Below are 18,211 nucleotides of genomic sequence, written 5' to 3' on the forward strand. Positions count from 1 at the left end.
CATATATATTACACAGTATATACACACACACTGGCGTCCAAAAGTTTGGAATAATGTACAGATTTTGCCTTTTCGGAAGTAAATTGGTATTTTAATTCACCAAAGTGGCATTCAACTGATCACAGAGTATAGTCAGGATATTACTTATATAAAAAAACAACACCATCACTATTTTTTTTTTTTTTTTTGATTAAATCTAGACAGGCCCCATTTCCAGCAGCCATCACTCCAACACTTTATCCTTGAGTAATCATGCTAAATTGATATTTTGGCACTAGAAAATCACTTGCCATTATATCAAACACAGTTGAAAGCTATTTAGTTCATTAAATGAAGCTTAACATTGTCTTTGTGTTTGTTTTTGAGTTGCCACAGTATGCAATAGACTGGCATGTCTTAAGGTCAATATTAGGTCAAAAACGGCAAAAAAAGGAACAGCTTTCTCTAGAAACTCGTCAATCAATTATTGTTCTGAGGAATGAAGGCTATACAATGCTTGAAATTGCCAAAAAACTGAAGATTTCTTACAAATGTGTCCACTACAGTCTTCAAAGACAAAGGACAACTGGCTCTAACAAGGACAGAAAGAGATGTGGAAGGCCAGATGTACAACTAAACAAGAGGATAAGTACATCAGAGTCTCTAGTTTGAGAATTAGACGTCTCACATGTCCTCAGCTGACAGCTTCATTGAATTCTACCCGCTCAACACCAGTTTCATGTACAACAATAAAGAGAAGACTCAGGGGTGCAGGCCTTATGGGAAGAATTACAAAGGAAAAGCCACTTTTGAAACAGAAAAACAAAAAGTAAAGGTTAGAGTGGGCAAAGAAACACAGACATTGGACAACAGATAATTGGAAAAGAGTGTTATGGATCTTAACCCCATTGAGCTTTTGTGGGATCAGATAGACTGTAAGGTGCGTGAGTAGTGCCCGACAAGACAGTCACATCTATGGCAAGTGCTACAGGAAGTGTGGGGTGAAATGTCACCTGAGTGTCTGGACAAACTGACAGCTAGAATGTCAAGGATCTGTAAAGCCTGTCATCTGTCATTGCTGCACGTGGAGGATTTTTGATGAGAACTCTTTGAAGTAGTTTAAGAAGTTCTGAACATTTTTTTCAAATTGTAATAGTAATTTTTCACATTATAAATGTCCTGACTATACATTGTGATCAGTTGAATGCCGTGAATAAAAGTACCAATTTCTTTCCATAAGAGCAAAATCTGTACATTATTCTTAAACTTTTGGCCGCCAGTATGTATATATATATATATATAGTATATATTGAACTTGGTGTTTAATCCCTACATACAAAACCACTGCTAAATAAATAAATAATTAAAAAAAACACACTCATTTGTATAATTTGACTTTGACTCCAAAACTTTTTACTTAGACATAGGCCTTGTGAAAAGTCCCAGTCTGCTTTTTTGTTTGCTAGTTTTATAAACTGAGGTATGAGTCTAAATAATTTTTTGCTGCCAATCAACAGATGTTGATAGAGCTTAACTTGTACACTCTGTATACTTTGACAAACAAACTTACAATTTCCCTTTGGAATAAATAAAGCCCACCCATCCATCCATCTATTAAATAGTCAGATTAAATGCTGCTTCTGAGGTGTCAATACATTTCCACATCCTAAACTGAACAGACACTGCTCTGTGGTGCATGGCTTCAGTCAAGAAGACAGATGGCCAACTGAATGTCAGCAGATCCTCCTGAGGCCCATGTCTCTAATCAGCCCCATCATTTGAGGAGGCCCATTAAGCTCTATTCTCAGTCCAAAACGTTCTGACGACTTGTTTACTGATGCAGCACAGCTCAAAACACACTTTTGCGGCATGAGGGATTTAGCAAGATGAGAGCCAAGAGTAAATTTTCAGATATTACAAATCACCATTAATGTACTGTGTCAGAATCAAGGATCTGCAGGTCTTTTGGAAGAAAGATGAGAGCTTGCTGAGTGGCTGATACATCTTCCCCAGTACGAGGTTGCTCTGACTCCAGAAAAGAAGTCATGGTTATGAATGAATCTGTCGATAGACTGAATGTAAAAGCTCTCAGTAATGACCGTCCCAAAGCGCAAATGATGTGTCATGCTGCCTTTTCCCATCACATCTTTCTCTATGGATGACTTAAGTGTAATCTTCTAATGCACCCAAGCATGACCACACTGCACCTTTCATGGATCGTTTTGTCTAATTGGATTATTTGAAATGCACAATACTTCGGTCTCCATCGTGCGACAGACTGCCTGCCATTTTTGTATTGCTAAGGAGGACTTTACATAGCATCTTTAGGAATTGCAGCAATATCTATACAAGAAAATTAAACACTGAAAACAATGTTTACAGTCTGTTACCTAAATGACAATGGTCAACTTGACAGCTGTCAATAAACTGTCTATGTCATGCTGAATATTTCACCTAATATATTGCATTAAGATACAGTATACAGTATTGCAAAAAGATTAAGCCTATTGTTAGGACCATTTTGTGAATTGTGACATTTTTTTTGCATTATGGTTAAGAAGATTTGGAAAATTTAATTAAAGGAACAGTTCACCCAAAAATGAAAATTCTCTAATTTTCTCACCCTTATCCCAGCCCAGATGTTTCTGACTTTCATTCATCAGCTGAACTCAAATTGAGATTTTTTAGAACTCCTCAGGTATGAAGGTCCATACAATGCAAGTGAATGGGTGCCAAAATCTTGAAGCTCCAATAATCATATACAGTGCATTCAGAAAGTATTCAGACCCCTTCATTTTTTCACATTTTATGTTGCAGCCTTATGCTAAAATGATTTATTATTTTTTTCACAACAGTCTACACTCCATACCCCATAATGACAAAGCAAAAACCAGATTTTTGATAACTTTGCAAAAAAAAAGAAAAAAAAAAAAAAAACTGAAATATCACATTGACATAAGTATTCAGACCCTTTGCTATGACACTTCAAATTTATCTCAGGTGCATCCCATTTCTCTGGATCATCTTTTAGGTGTTTCTACACTTTGATTGGAGTCCACCTGTGGCAAATTCAATTGATTGGACATGATTTGGAAAGGCACACACCTGTCTATATAAGGTCTCACAGCTGAAAATGCATATCAGAGCAAAAACCAAGCCATGATGTCAAAGGAACTGCCTGCAGAGTTCAGAGACAGGATTGTGTCAAGGCACAGATCTGGGGAAGGTTACAAAAAATTTCGGCTGCACTGAAGGTTCCCAAGAGTACAGTGGTCTCCATAATTCTTAAATGGAAGAAGTCTGGAACAACCAGGACTCTTCCTAGAGCTGGCCGCGAGGTGACCAAGAACCCGATGGTCACTCAGGTTGAGCTCCAGAGATCATGTGTGGAGATGGGAGAAACTTGCAGAAGGACAACCAACACTGCAACACTCCACTGATCTGGGCTTTATAGCAGAGTGTCCAGACGGAAGCCTCTCCTCAGTGCAAGACACAAAAAGCACCTAATGGACTCTCAGACTGTGAGAAACAAGATTCTCTGTCTGATGAAATGAAGGTTGAACTGTTTGGCCTTAATTCCAAGTGTCATGTCTGGAGGAAACCAGGCACCGCTCATCACCTGCGCAATGCCATCCCAACGGTGAAGCATGGTGGTGGTAGCATCATGCTGTGGGGGTGTTTTTCAGTGGCAGGGACTGGGGGACTGGTCAGGGTTGAAGGAAAGCTGAACGCAGCAAAATACAGAGATATCCTTAATGAAAACATGGTCCAGAGCGCTCAGTACCTCAGACAGGGCCGAAGGTTCACCTTCCAACAGGAGAATGACCCTATGCACACAGCCAAAACAACGCAAGAGTGGCGTAGGGACAGCTCTGTGAATGTCCTTGAGTGGCCCAGCCTGAGTCCGGACTTGAACCCAATCGAACATCTCTGGAGAGACCTGAAAATGGCTGTCCACAGACGGTCCCCATCCAACCTGACAGAGCTTGAGAGGATCTACAGAGAAGAATGGCAGAAAATCCCCAAATCCAGGTGTGCAAAGCTTGTCGCATCATACCCAAAAAACTTGAGGCTGTAATCGCTGCCAAAGGTGCTTCAACTAAGTACTGAGTATCTTATCAAGTTATCAAAAATCTGCTTTGTCATTATGGGGTATGGAGTGTAGAGTAATGTGAAAAAAAAATATTGAAAGCATTTTAGCATAAGGCTGCAACATAACAAAATGTGAAAAAAAAAATGAAGGGGTCTGAATACTTTCTGAATGCACTTTAAGTCGACATAAAAGTAATCCATAAGACTCCAGTGGTTAAATCAATGTCTTCAGAAGTGATATGATAGATGTGGGTGAGAAATAGATCAATATTTAAGTCCTTTTTTACTATAAATTCTCCTTCCTGCTCAGTCAAACTCCACTTTAACATTCACATTCTTCTTCTTGTGTTTTTTGTGATTCATATTCTTCATGCATATCGCCCCCTACTGGGCAGAGAGAAGAATTTATTGCAAAAAAAGACTTAAATATTGATCTGCCTCTCACCCTCACCTATCATATCACTTCTGAAGATAAAGATTAAAACACTGGAGTCGTATGGATTACTTTTATGATGCCTTTATGGAGCATAACATTTTTGGCACCCATTCACTTGCATTGTATGAACCTATAGAATTGAAATATTCTTCTAAAAGTCATAATTTGTGTTCTGCAGAAGAAAGAAAGTCATACACATCAGGGATGGCATGACAATGAGTAAATGATGAGAGAATTGTAATTTTTGGGTGAACTATCCCTTTATTTGTCATGATAAAAAAAAAAAAAAGTCTGAATGGTCCTAAAAATAAGCTTGATTTTCTTTATGCAAAATATAATTTATTTTTCTCTTTTGGGCTGAAATCTAAAAATAAATTGTTATATTCTCTCGCTAAATATGATGTTGTCGTCATGGATATTTTCACTGCTACAATGACAAATGTACTATGCTCAATGTCATTAAATCTTTATTCGGCAATGCATTTTCAAAAAGTAAATTGCAATACAGGGCAAAAAGAATGTCTCCTATGATAAATGTTGTACAGCATACATCAAACAATTCATTCAACAAAAAACAAAACAAAAAAAAGCATCGTTTTTTTTATTTAACCGGAGCAAGTTGCTTTGTGTTCTGAAAATAAGGTACAAAACAGAGTTTGAGTAACCATGACAGTACAATACTACCATTAAGGTATATTAGTGCATCTAGCTTTTAGTGTTAAAGTGATCATTGAAAAGGACAAATCTTTAAAAGGTAAAGTATGAAACTACTTTCGCTTCCAGTAAAAAATGTCTGCTTTGCAATGGCGAGTCACACTGAAATGAAACATGCCATCAAGCTGCAGACGTAACTTTAGACCTCTCGCACCATGATGAAAATATTGGAACGGGCCACATGAAAAAGCAATGAGATACAGGTCTTTAAAATACATCTTGACAACAAGCACACAAAGATGCCAAATTGGTGAACAAAATACTTTAAGAGTCCTCAGCTACAAATGTTTTTTTGTCAGGCTTTTTTGTGGCCCAGTTAAGGTAAGAACCCTATAACAATTACAGCTTATGGGATTTATTAGATAGTATATTCCAGCTTGTTCAACTTTAGGTGAAAAAGAAGAAAAATGCATGAATGAACCAATAAAGACAAAGATAAAGAGCACCTTATTCCCAAAATGTAATGACATTTTTCACATTTTTTTAAACAATGTCACAAAACCGTCAGTTTTCATCAAAATGTGTCCTTATTTGGACTAAATCTCTGGCAAGAAAACTTGGTGCATAAAGTGGGACTGCTGGAGAACAATCCAATAAATGATGTTTGTTAAGCAATTTAATATTTGTTTGAAGACAACAGGGATCATTTGCATGAAAAGCATGCAGCCACCAGCACTGATCTTGTGACAGTCCACCTTCACTTCCACCAAGGATGTGACAATAATACTCTATGTATATACTGTAGTACAGCTGGCATTTTGAGTGAGGAACATGCAATATTATTATTCTAACAGTACAGTTGCTGTAGATTTGAACATTCACATCAAGTTGTGTGTATTTCACTGTCTTGTTTGGTCAGGACAAACTTCTTTTTTGTCTGTAAATGAAAATACTTCACATTTACACATGATTTGGAACTGAATGCTAGGTCACTCGAAATTTTATTTTTAAATGAATTGCCATAATATCAATATTTTCAGTCAGACTAAGGCAGAGTTTAGAGTTCAGTCATGCCCTACACCATCACCATGATGTATCATGACCTACACTGATACTGTAGTTACAATTGTTTGCATCAGGATATACAAGCATAATACAATGATAAAATGAGAAGTTAGCAGACTCTGTTCATGCCTTACAGAAAGGCCGCCCCTTTGTAGGTGCTGCTAAGCTTCTCACAAACACACATTCAGAAAAGAAGTGAACATTTGCATGTACAGGACAAGGAGGAGGAATAAAAGCAAGTTTATTCCTCACTGCATTGAGCATAATTAAAGCACACAGAAAACTGAAGTTACTACATTTTCCAGACAAAAATGAGCCTAAAGCTGTTGAATTTAAGGATTTCAGATGCTTTAAGACAAAACTGATGATGTAACACTGATGACTCTTAGCTCAGTGTGAGACACAGAGAGCCTTGCAGGTACAGAAATGGTGCTTATGAGAGCAGCAGCACTCTGTGGCTGAAAAGCAAGGAGGTTTGTCAAGGCCCCAGTTGAGACCAAGTTCTCTAGTAAAGCAGGATCCGACGCTCGATGGCCTTGCGGCAGATGGGGCACTCACTCATTCTGTCTCCACAGAGCTGACAGGTGCCATGGCCACACATGAAGATCATATTCTTCAGTCGATCCAAACACACGGGGCACATTGTCTGAGTGGAAACCAAATGTGCAAAATGGATCACTGAGGCGTAATATTAAATATTAAATATTTTGAGACTATGAAACTGGTACGAAAGGATGAGAATACTTACCTGCTCTTTGATATCCTGCAGCTGTTGCTGCAGTTTTTGTACATCTGCGTTAACATTAGTGTTGTCTTTGTCCCTCTGCAGGGCTGGGATATTTCCACTGGCTGAAAGGCACAGTAGATGTCATTAAAAATTATAGCAGGTCACCAGCCTATCAGGCACCAGAGACTCCTCCGGTTACCAGTAGGTGACAGCAGACCCCTGGGCCCAAGACAGACCCCAGAGGCTTCTAACATAGGTGAAGCAAACTCTTTATGGAGGAATGTTTCTTTGTAGCTATCAAGGAATTATTTGAAGCATGATTATGTGAGTTTAAAGAGGTGAAGTTTCCTCTTAATTTTTTTTATTATATGGTGGATCTTTTTGGGATATCAACCCTGAGCACTGAATCGCAGCAGTCTGCAAGCAGGCCTACGGTCTCACTAGACGGCTGAAGTGCAGGCCAGACAAAATGACGTTTGCTGGGGTGAAGAGATAGGACTTTGCGACCAAAGAAGCAGGAAGGAGTTGAGGCAGGAAGAACTGGGGGTGAGGAATAGGATACTTACACCAACTTAGTGCCAGATTGTTGGGCTGGAGAAGATCCTGCGACCCCCCTGCCATTGAGTTAGAGCTCCCTGCTGAGAAGCAACCAGTCAAAGTGTTATGTAATGTATGCACCCCTGCTGTTGGCTTGGGGGCTAGTCCAGCCTGGCCTGTGGCACATTCTAGTCATAAATTCATTAGAGGGAGCAAAGGGAAGAGCAAGTTAACACGAATGTCTTAGAAACAGCTGTTAAGAATGGGAGGCCTTGTTCACAAAGACCTCGCCCACAATTTGTGGCAAAAATTGAGAAAGCAAGAGCTGGCTGCAGGTCGATCGTCTAAAGCACTGCTGCCAATGTGAGGACTGTCACTATAATAAAAGATAGAATTTATGCTTTTCACTACAAATAACATTTGTAACAAAGGGTTTGGAGGTCATGGATGTAGAGGGGCCTGAAGGTAGAATTTATTTTGTGACGGATAAGTGTTAATGAAGTTGACAGACTGGTTAATTTTAAAGTTGGAAATATATTAGATTGTTACTCATTATGATGACGGTCACTAACATATTGTATATTGTAATGTCACCAACATTTGTAATAATGGGGCCTGAAAGAAGAAATGTTTATGATGGTTTAGTGTGAAAGAAGTTGACAAACTGGTTAATTTAAAGACTGAGAAGTTGAAGAAAACAAAAAGACGGTTATTCATTAAAGGGGGAAATGTATGGCGAACGTGTGACATAAATGCTTTTGACTAAAAATAAAATTGTAGCAAAGATTTTAAAGGCCATGGATAGGGAGGGGACGTTTTTATGATGGTCTAGTGTGAAAGTTGACGAACTGGTTAATTTTAAGCCCGACAAGTTGAAAAAGGTTAGATGGATATTCAGTAAAAGGGAAAATTTATAATGAGTATGTGTAATGTTACAGTGAGAGACATTTATCAGTGTCAGGGGTTTGCTAACAAGATTAGATCATTTAATAGTTGCCACTCCTATCCCTGTTTCTTTTTTCTCTCCAGTGTTTCTTTACCATCGAAATCTGAAGTTCTAGGCTTGTGTGACTGGCAGTAGCCTTCAGATGACATAATTGGGCTCTGTAAGGCTTATTGTTTCCTCTTTTTGGGTCATGACTCTTATATTTGTGAACTAAAGTGTTTTTTTGGGGTTGAGTTTACAGATGTGGCTCATACAATCACTGAACTCCACAGTGACTGAGGCATGCAAGAAGCCCATCTATGTTGGCATTTCTCTCTCACTCGCTTGCTCTGTCTACATGGGGGGGCAGTGTGTGTTCTATATGGAATGCTGCTGCAGTTTTGTGTGTGGAAAAGTGGCGCCTTACAACAAACAGAGCTCAGGCACTAAAGACAGACTAAGATAAGAGCTAAGGGCTACATTCCTGTGTGGACTGGACTGTGTGTGAGTGTATGTGTTTGTGTGGATCAGCATGTCTGTAGCTCAGCAGAGATGTCAGCATGGATGGATGTGTTGGACATCTAAGCGAGGCTAAAAAGAAACAGATCTCCTCTTCACTATAAATAAACATCATAAAAAGTGAACTTGCACCAGTATCCCTTTGAACTCAAACTAAACCAACATAAAGAGCATGGGCAGTGTCATGAACAATGACAAAAAAAGGAATAATGTGGTAACAAATAGTGGTGAATCACAACTCAAAATAAGATGGGGATGAAAATAAATCTCACAAAGCCGCTCTGACATATCCAATTATAGAAATATTTTAGGTACTCCATGAAAATGCATTTGGGGGATTCATTTTCACTTGTCTGCTTGGAACAAAAGAGTGGCTTGCTAAAAACTCCTTATAACTACATAGTGCATGTAATGAGGACATTCCAGGGCAGTTACAAAGCTCATTCCAGGGTGTTGATATTATACATTAGGACGAGAGGCTCCACGTCTGATTTGAGTCATGAAAACACTTTTGGGAAATAACAGATTAGTCATAACAATGGGGAGAGAAATGTGTGTGGGCAATAAAAAACAGAGAAGAACTAACCAAAGCCAACATAAATATTAAACATGAGAGACATAAGAAACCAAGGCAGAGAAAAAAAAAAAAAAAAACGGGAACATGTGGAAGTTCACTCACTAAGGTCCTCATCATCAGTGGCATCCTCCATACCTTTCCCTCCACAGCACAATACGAAGGGAGTGCGACGCTCCACTACGGCCCGACACTGCACACACTTTTTCATTAAGCTGGCACAGTCTGTAAGGTTTACACACATAGAAACACACAAAGTAAGCGGTTAACTTCTCAAGTTAGCTCATAAACCAGCAGAAAATTAAGTAAATACTCATAGAATACCAGGTTACAACTTGAGGTTAAGAAAGAAAAGTGGATATAAAGAGTCAGACTGAAAGGGAAAGGTCTTGTTTATAAATGATGGATGTATTTAGCAAAAATGAAACTCGGGGGGTAGAAGGAAGGTTAGGGGAGAGCACACAAATCACTAAGCTTCAACCTAATCTCGAAGACATATGCATCACGATAAGCTTTAATCAATGTTGGAGCCTCCCAAGCAGTAAAAAAAAATCTCACAAAACTTGTCAAGAACATGTCCAGGTTATATTTCACCCCCAAATCAAAAACCATTCATATTTGTTGCATAATTTCATGACAATTCATACTTAAAGAACATTTTAGATTTTCTACATTGTGACGAATGTTCTCATGTTTTCCATTTGTTTATTTTCATTATAATTAAGACCCCCCCCCCACCCCCCATATTGTTTCATAATGGTTCCACACATTACACTTAAAAATTTAATTCTGTAAAACAACTTTTCTTTAAAATTTAAATCAGTTTAAATTTAAATTAAAGGCAATACTAGCATGTTTAAACACTTCACAATTTAAAGCGAGAGTTCACCCAAAAAAGAAAATTCTCTCATTTGATAAACTCATATGACATTTTTTTCTTCTGCGGAACACATACAAAGATATTTTCACAATGCAAAAATAATAAATAAATAAATAAATAAATTAAAATAATAATAATTCAGTCCTAAAAATAGGCTTCATTTTCTTCATGCAAAATAAAATTTCCTATTTCTTTTGAAGTTGGGCTGCCCCGCACAGGTTCTGTGAGATTCACCCATAAATTATGATCGATCATCTATGAGGTCCTGTGTGTCTGTGTGTGCACAACTAGATGTCTTTCATCACAGTCAAGTAATGTGTGATATTCTGACAGTACGCACACAAGACAGATGACAAAACAAGCTTTTTTGGCTGGATGAGAGAAAGTCACATGGGGTGGTGAGGGAAGAGGTGTGATGTCATGAGTGGTTCGGGGATGAGAAAAAGCTGACTTACTCTCACAGGCACACATGTGACCACAGGGCTGGAAGAGCACGGCTGCTTTCTTATCAGAGCACACTACACACTCCTCAATCTGTTGGTGAAAACAGAAGAATTTAGCATGGCACATGAGCATGCATGTACAAAAGTAACCATATATACATACACACACACACACACATATATATATATATATATATATATATATATATATATATATATATATATATCGCCATTGAGTCTGTCCTTTAGTGTGGTGGGTGGGTTTCCGTACTTTGGTTCTGGACTGGACCTGTTCCTTGCAAATGAGACACTTTTTGACACGGGGCGAGCAGAGAGAGCAGGTGGCGATATGCCCACAGGGGCCAAACAGTGTGTCCCTCTTCATGTCCGAGCACACCATGCATTCTTCCAGAGTCTCATTATTACTGTTCAGAGACGGGCTATGAGAGCCAACCTGCCCACTGATGACAAGAGGGAAAAAAGAAGAGAATAAAAACATTAATAGAGATACTCAGAAAAATACAGTGGAGGTGCAGAAAGGTAATTAAAACAGTGTTTTCACGGTATCTCACAAATGACAGACGATAGTCAGGAAGTCTTTTCTAATGGAGATTTGCACATGGGCTGTGTGGAGTTCCTACCGTCTGTGGATGCATAATTTTTGGATCCAATTTGAGCTTCAGCTGCACTGAAATATCTAAACTTGTGCAACTAGACCATATGCGACTGCACGACCATATGTGATGTATTCACTAAAAACTATATGTGCAAAGTGAGAACTATCAACAGATTTTGTCCTAAACTTTATTCTAAACGCCTGCTACATATGTATATTGGACGATAATGAATGTAGAAGTGAGAAATAATCATTTACGTTGCGAGTATGTCTCAAAAGGCGTTAGTAATTACAGTAAATGTGTGTCACTTATTTCTGCACATGCAAAACCTTCATATTTAAAATCACATCTATGAATTTCTGCTTCCTATTTGCTGAATTACTGTTGTTGTTAATTATTATAATGATAACTATAAAAACTATAAAAATCATAAATAATTATAATAATGATATAATAATAATAATAATAATAATAATAATAATAACAACAACAAATACTTGAGTGAATGAATATTAATAATGAATTTCATTGAATTCATCCATCTGCTCAAAATGAGATTTGGTAGCAAACCTTTGGTAGCTCCTCGCTTACAACAAATACAGTTCTTTGAGCAAATTGACAGTTCTTGACGTCTGCCACTAGGGGGAGAAATACGACGGTTGACTGTGAATGTAACGGCGCCTTAAGAATATTTCACATGAAATGTCAAGCATTGAAAGCAGGATTCTGCAATGTGACATGATATTCTTAAAAACCCTAAACTATTTAATAAATAAAACAAAAATTCTGATTGCATGAGTATTACACATGCAGTTTACATGACCTTTATCAACTGAGAGACTGCATGGAATATTTGTACTTTTAACAATTTATAAGTCACACTGCAGAGCTGTTTTAAAGAAATGCAAAAACACAGAAAAGCAATTAAAAAAAAATTGTGAAAAACATAAAAGAAGTTGAGCCAGTTATAGCAATTAAAACTTTCTAGAACACTTCCTTTTATACATATAAATTTATACATATAAAATCTTGATGTCCATGTTATATGTAACTACCCATTAAAGGGATAGTTTACCCAAAAATGAAAATTCTCTCATCATTTACTCTCCCTAGTGACAACCCAAATGTGTATTTCTTTCTCCTGCAGAACACAATCACAGATTTTTAGAGAATATCTCAGCTCTATTGGTCATTTTAATGCAAATAAATGGTGATCAGACCTTTGTAGCTCCAAAAATCACAAAGAAAGAGAGAAGTAATCCATAAGACTCCAATGGTTAAATCAATGACTTCAGAAGCGATATAACAGGAGTGGGTGAGAAACAGATCAAAATTGTAGTCCTTTTTTTTACTCTAAATGTCCACTTTACTTTTACATCTGAAAGTCACATATGGTGCCTGTTTAGTTTCACTTTCACATCTGCAAGTGAAAGTTAAAGTGGGGATTTAGAGTAATACACATCTGGGATTGCATGAGGGTGAGTAAATGATGAGAGAATTTTCATTTTTGGGTGAACTATCCCATTAATAAAAAAGCATCATGGAGTCAGTTTCAAATATACAGTGCAAGCTTGAGTGGATTAAACACTGGTTGGGAGTAGATGTATATACCTGGTTTTCTCTTTATGGCACTTAGCCAGGGCCTTGCAAAGGCTGGGGTCAGGGCACAGGTCCAGAGGAGACTGACCCTTCTTGTTACGGATGGTGAGGTCAGCACCGTTGGCTGCCAGGAAGCAAGCAATAGATGCAGCACTCTTCTTCTCAGCCCCTTGAGTGCCCAGTCCCATGATTAACTGCAAGGATAGACAAAAAACATAATATAGTCAAATGCAGTAGATTAATACAGGTTATTATAGAAAGTTGCAATTACTCATGTTGAAGTTTAATTAACCGTGCAAATTAAAGTCAGCACAGAACAGAGCCTATCGTATGGCTTAATATTATTAAGGAACTAGACCTTCTACACGCTTGCCCATGCAAAAGTTGCCTCAATGATGCTAAGGTGTTGTGGCAGGTTGCCAGGGCATCACTATGCGGATGCTGAGATGTTTTGAGTGCTTTTTAGCATGTTGCTATGCTATCCCAAGTCAAAAGAGCCCACTCACTTTATGCCTAAACATTGCTGGATATGGCTTTGGGTTCCTCTTTCATGTCTTTGGGATTTGTTTACTTATTTTATTGTCCACCCAGGTAAAAATCTAAATTCTAATCACTTTTAAAAGTAATATCAATATCTGCTCAACAAGCTGCATGATTTGAGAGATTCTGTCAGCAGCAAAAAGGGTGCGAACAAAATGCGCTGAAGTTTAACCTCATGCGGCCCCGTGTGACACAATGACCGCAGACGAGGACTACAGGGCTATTTTTCCCTTAGAAATCCTATATTCACTGTGCATTATCACACTGAGAATCAATGGGTGCATTCAAAAGATGGAAAATGTTGCTTTCAGAGGCTGTATACGGAGTTAGGCTGAATAAAAGGAGCATTTCAAACACTTCTGAGACCAGTGCAGACAGACAGCACACTAGAGGTTAAGTCATTCACTAAATATTAGGGAACAAGGGAGCATAATATAACTTTACTATGCAGTTAAGTGCATTCACTTCCAACTTCTGTTCAAAAGTTCAGTTTTAAGCTGCAGATGATGTCTGCACCACTCAACGTGTTTTGCAGACATGGGGCAATGGTAATCACAACATAGATTCAGAATTTATATTCTATAATATCATGGATGGCAGTGATTAGATGATACTGGCAATTACTTTGAATCAGAATTAATTATGTTTACTTCTGATTGGTAAAATGCTTCAGCACTGGCTATCACAAGTTTGTTTGACAGTGCAAAGAGAGAACACTGAGATTTTGTTGCCAAAGTAGAAAAAAACATTGTAACATAAAAATCAAATCAAGTCATATTTTAATTTTTATTTGTATTTTTTTGTTTGTGCTTTTCCCAATACACATTGTTCCAAAGCTGCTTTATAGAAAATCAGCTGTAATGTCTGTAACGTCTCAAAAACATGAATAATCAATTTTAAATGATTCTATATACTTTCTATAGCTTGGTATTATTTAAAAGCCCTGTACACACATGCAGTGACTTTATCACTTGATGTCGCTAGTCTCTGTTCTGTCAAGTCTCTAGTGGGCATTTCTACTGCTATAATGTTATTGGTGAACTGCACGTCTAGCCATTTATTTTTTTTTTATTTTTTTTTTTAAATATGATCACAGATGAGATGTACTGCCATTAAAACTAAGATTTATTTCTAATTTGACATTGAATCAGTTTTCTTGTCCCTAAAAATTCACAGTCTTGCAGGGGAGACTGTTTTCTAAGAACTGAAGCAGTGCTCACTGCATCATGTCATTAATAAAAGATGAACCACCTATCAATGTACTAATCAAACTCACTCAGACTGCTGACAATTTCTTTCCCACACATTATTTTTATTTGATCACAGAAACATCACAATGCTGCTCTGTCTTGTCTGCACTCGACACCATTGTCTTAAAGGAGGCAGATTACACGGCCCCCACTGTCACCCTCTTCCCTCCTATTGGTTGTCACTCCTGAACTTTTCTCAACTTTGTCGTGTCGCTCGCCATGCCCACATCTAGTTTCCAGAGGTCACTGTCGCTCGTGTAGCCAGCTTTCATTGAAAATGAATGAGATCAGGTCACTTTGTCGCTGGAAGTCGCTGCATGTGTGTACAGGGCTTAAGTCCCACGGTCATCAAGACATACATTTTTGGGATTTATGTTTATTAGGGGCTACAAGTTACAAATCAAAAAAGGAAAAGAAAAATGCACACAACAGTCATGCTCTGGTCCCAGGAGGTTAATACTTGGGGTATTGCCTAACCCCAAGTATGAGCAATAGTAATAGTGAGAGCAGAAGCCCCATCCAAAAGATGTTTTTCTTATAGTTGACAGCATTAAATGTTCTCTAAACAGGAGTGATCTAGAAAGTTAATGCCATGATGTCATGATGGTATAATAAATTAATCGGGAGATCTGAAATGCTGTGGACCATGATGGCAGATCAAGGTGGGGAGATCTCTGCATAGTAATTGCCTCGAGGAGTGTTTTAAATGGATAGCCTGACTCTCCACCTCCTGCATGTGATAACGGTGTGATGGTTTGATGGGGGAGAGATTTGTCACACTGCCTGTATTAATAAATAGAAGACTGCTGGCCTGGACGCAGCCCCGTCACACAACTCTTGATTTATGATAGTTGTGGTGAGGTGATGATGTGAACCAGCAGGTTTGGGCTGAACCGTAAGAGGAACTACAAATGATGTAACAGATAGGGTGCATGAGACCCTCACCATCAGTCTGTCTTATGTCAGACGCTATGGTGAGACTTTCTGACAGTTGGTCCAGAGTGTATTGACAGCATAATGTGTTAATAAAGATAAAGAAAGGCTGTGGGATGGGAGGTCACAGAAGAGTGTGGTAGGATGATTAAGAAACACTGGCACTGATGGAAGAGAGCTAAAGTGACAGAGGTGCAGGAGAGCAAAACCTGATGAAAATCTCTCTAATCGTTTATCAGCTATACCTGTGCTCTTCATTTATTGTCCACCCTATAACAAGCTTGTGCTTCTGCATTTGAATGTATATGTAAATACAGTCAGGCATATCCAACCAGAAACACTGTCTAAAGACTCTCCAAACGTTATTTAGTAAGGCCAGAGCCTTCCAAAAAATCCTTCACCAAATACTTCAGTAAGAAGATTTTTTTAATAATAATAATAATAATAATAATATAAACTACCAATGTTGATGTTAAAGGTCAGAAAATGAGCCATTCAGACCACAAATGGAATTTACGTTCATGTTCAAACTCTTGGCCGATGCTTTCTTCCCAAAAGTGAAAACTTTTGCACCACAGAAAGTGCAAATAGTGCAAGTCAAATAGCAGTATTTTGGGGACGTGTAGCAGAAGTAGCCTGGACAAGAGTAAGTTATTACAATCCAAAGGTGAGTGGATTGCCCATAATGACTTTGCTTTTAAAGGTCTTCAAAGGGAGGCTTGTCGAGGTTGATTTTGAGGTCATGAGTAGTCATCCAGGTTATTATGCCGGAGATGCATAGTGAGACCTTTAATTTTTGCATAGGTGCATACAGAAGTTGGGGTTGGGATGTATAGTTTGAGTGTCATTGACAGCTATTGATGGCATGTAACTAGAAGACCATACCAAGTCATCTGGTATAAATGGAAAAGGACAGCATATAGACCCTTGTGGGACCCCAGCAGTGAAGGGTTAAGAGATTAAGCTGTTCTAGCTAACTAGATTAGAGCAAAAAAAAAAAAAACCTCACAGACCAGAAAACACCCATCTCTCAACAGTAGGTGATTTGTAGCACAAAGATCACTTCATGACTTGTGGCTAGCTTCCCTATTTTTTCTCTGTTTGGAGAGAGTACTTGGGAGCATCAACCAGCGAACGTGGTATTCACTGCATTTTAAATCTGTTCTGATGGAGCCAATAGGCTGGGTAATTCAATCGCCATCCTTGTGCCAATTAATTACGGAGAGGGAGCATATACTATAGTAGATGTCTCATTCATCTGCTGTCTGCCATGCTGTTTCATTCTCTCTCAACCCTTATTTTCCTTAAATACACGTAGTCAAATGGTAGGCAAAGGGATAATCAGGGAAGAATGTTTCACCTGAGGGATTGTGTAGTGCACAGGATGTTGGACTGCAGTGGAACTGTGGCTCATTGGGCCAGTTAACTCATGTGACAGCAAGGGAAAGGCTCTTAAAATTTCTTCTGAATAATAATAATAATAAAAAAAATAAAAAACACATTCTTTCACCACTGTCTCTCACCTTCCACTACACTTTTCTGAGCAATTTGAAACTTTGTATTGCAGCACTTTTCGTATTATTGCCTCCTTAGGATCAGTGTTAATCCAGTCAACAAAATCAGATGAAAAAGTTTGACAGTTTTTTTTTTTTTTTTTTTTTCCCCAATTAGAAGAATAATGAATTTGGGACAAAAAGATGCATTGTGACAATAATTAAACAATTTTAAAAAGCATACAGTTGACAAAAGTATGATGAGAAAAAAAAATATACTGCAAGATATTAACAGTGCTATAACAAAAGAAACATCTAGAGAAACTTCTGTTTATAGAAACAGATATTAGATATGGACTCATGTAATCCAATAATCCAGTATGTTGTGGATTTCCCTGCTTGAGCTGCGCGAGTTGAACGCGCTGAACAATGTCAAAATGAACCACTTTAAAACGGGTTTATTACTTCACTCAAACGTACCCTATTTATACATGAGATTAATCCAGGGTTCGCACACATTTTGACTAGTAAATTTTCAGGACTTCAAGAATTTCCAAAACTATTTTGCAGCATTTTCAAATGTTTCTACTAGGGCTGTCGATTTAACGTGTTAATTCGGTGCAATTCATTAGATATAACAACGCGTTAAACAAATTAACAATTAATCATGTTCCCAGACTGATAATGAAAATTTCTACCATTGGAGCAATTCAAGCTTGAAATACCACCTGTTTTCAGCAGGAGGCAGTAAGCACATGTAAAACACACCACACTCGGGCTGCTTGATAATAGCAACATCACAAGATGAGAATGCATTCTTGCTTTCAAACACAATTTGGAGCGCAATTCCGAATGCAGGGATCTCGAGATGTGTTTTTCTACGTTTCAAACCACGTTTAACTTGACTCGGCGACCGAAGAAAGCTGTGTTTGTGGTGCAATGCAACCA

At 38.1% G+C, this 18,211-nt stretch overlaps 1 protein-coding gene across 5 annotated transcripts in view; it reads right to left on the bottom strand.

Moving 5' to 3' along the window:
• Positions 1 to 4,952: 4,952 nt before the first annotated feature.
• LOC127441475 (E3 ubiquitin-protein ligase mib1) overlaps positions 4,953 to 18,211 on the bottom strand; it is a 93,222-nt gene continuing 79,963 nt past the window's right edge. Inside the window, exons 16-22 of one of the 5 annotated variants that reach the window (XM_051698942.1) lie at positions 13,060 to 13,241; positions 11,103 to 11,292; positions 10,844 to 10,922; positions 9,614 to 9,733; positions 7,520 to 7,588; positions 6,975 to 7,075; positions 4,953 to 6,872 (exon numbers count right to left, since the gene is read on the bottom strand). In XM_051698942.1, the coding sequence (XP_051554902.1) occupies positions 6,732 to 6,872; positions 6,975 to 7,075; positions 7,520 to 7,588; positions 9,614 to 9,733; positions 10,844 to 10,922; positions 11,103 to 11,292; positions 13,060 to 13,241 (882 nt within the window). In that variant the 3' untranslated portion in view covers positions 4,953 to 6,731. Of the gene's footprint in view, positions 6,873 to 6,974; positions 7,076 to 7,519; positions 7,679 to 9,613; positions 9,734 to 10,843; positions 10,923 to 11,102; positions 11,293 to 13,059; positions 13,242 to 18,211 lie in introns of all 5 variants that reach the window. The other 4 variants (XM_051698941.1, XM_051698940.1, XM_051698944.1 and 1 more) reach the window with 4 other exon arrangements.

Source organism: Myxocyprinus asiaticus, chromosome 5 (assembly GCF_019703515.2).
Source record: "Myxocyprinus asiaticus isolate MX2 ecotype Aquarium Trade chromosome 5, UBuf_Myxa_2, whole genome shotgun sequence".
Lineage (NCBI taxonomy): Eukaryota > Metazoa > Chordata > Actinopteri > Cypriniformes > Catostomidae > Myxocyprinus > Myxocyprinus asiaticus.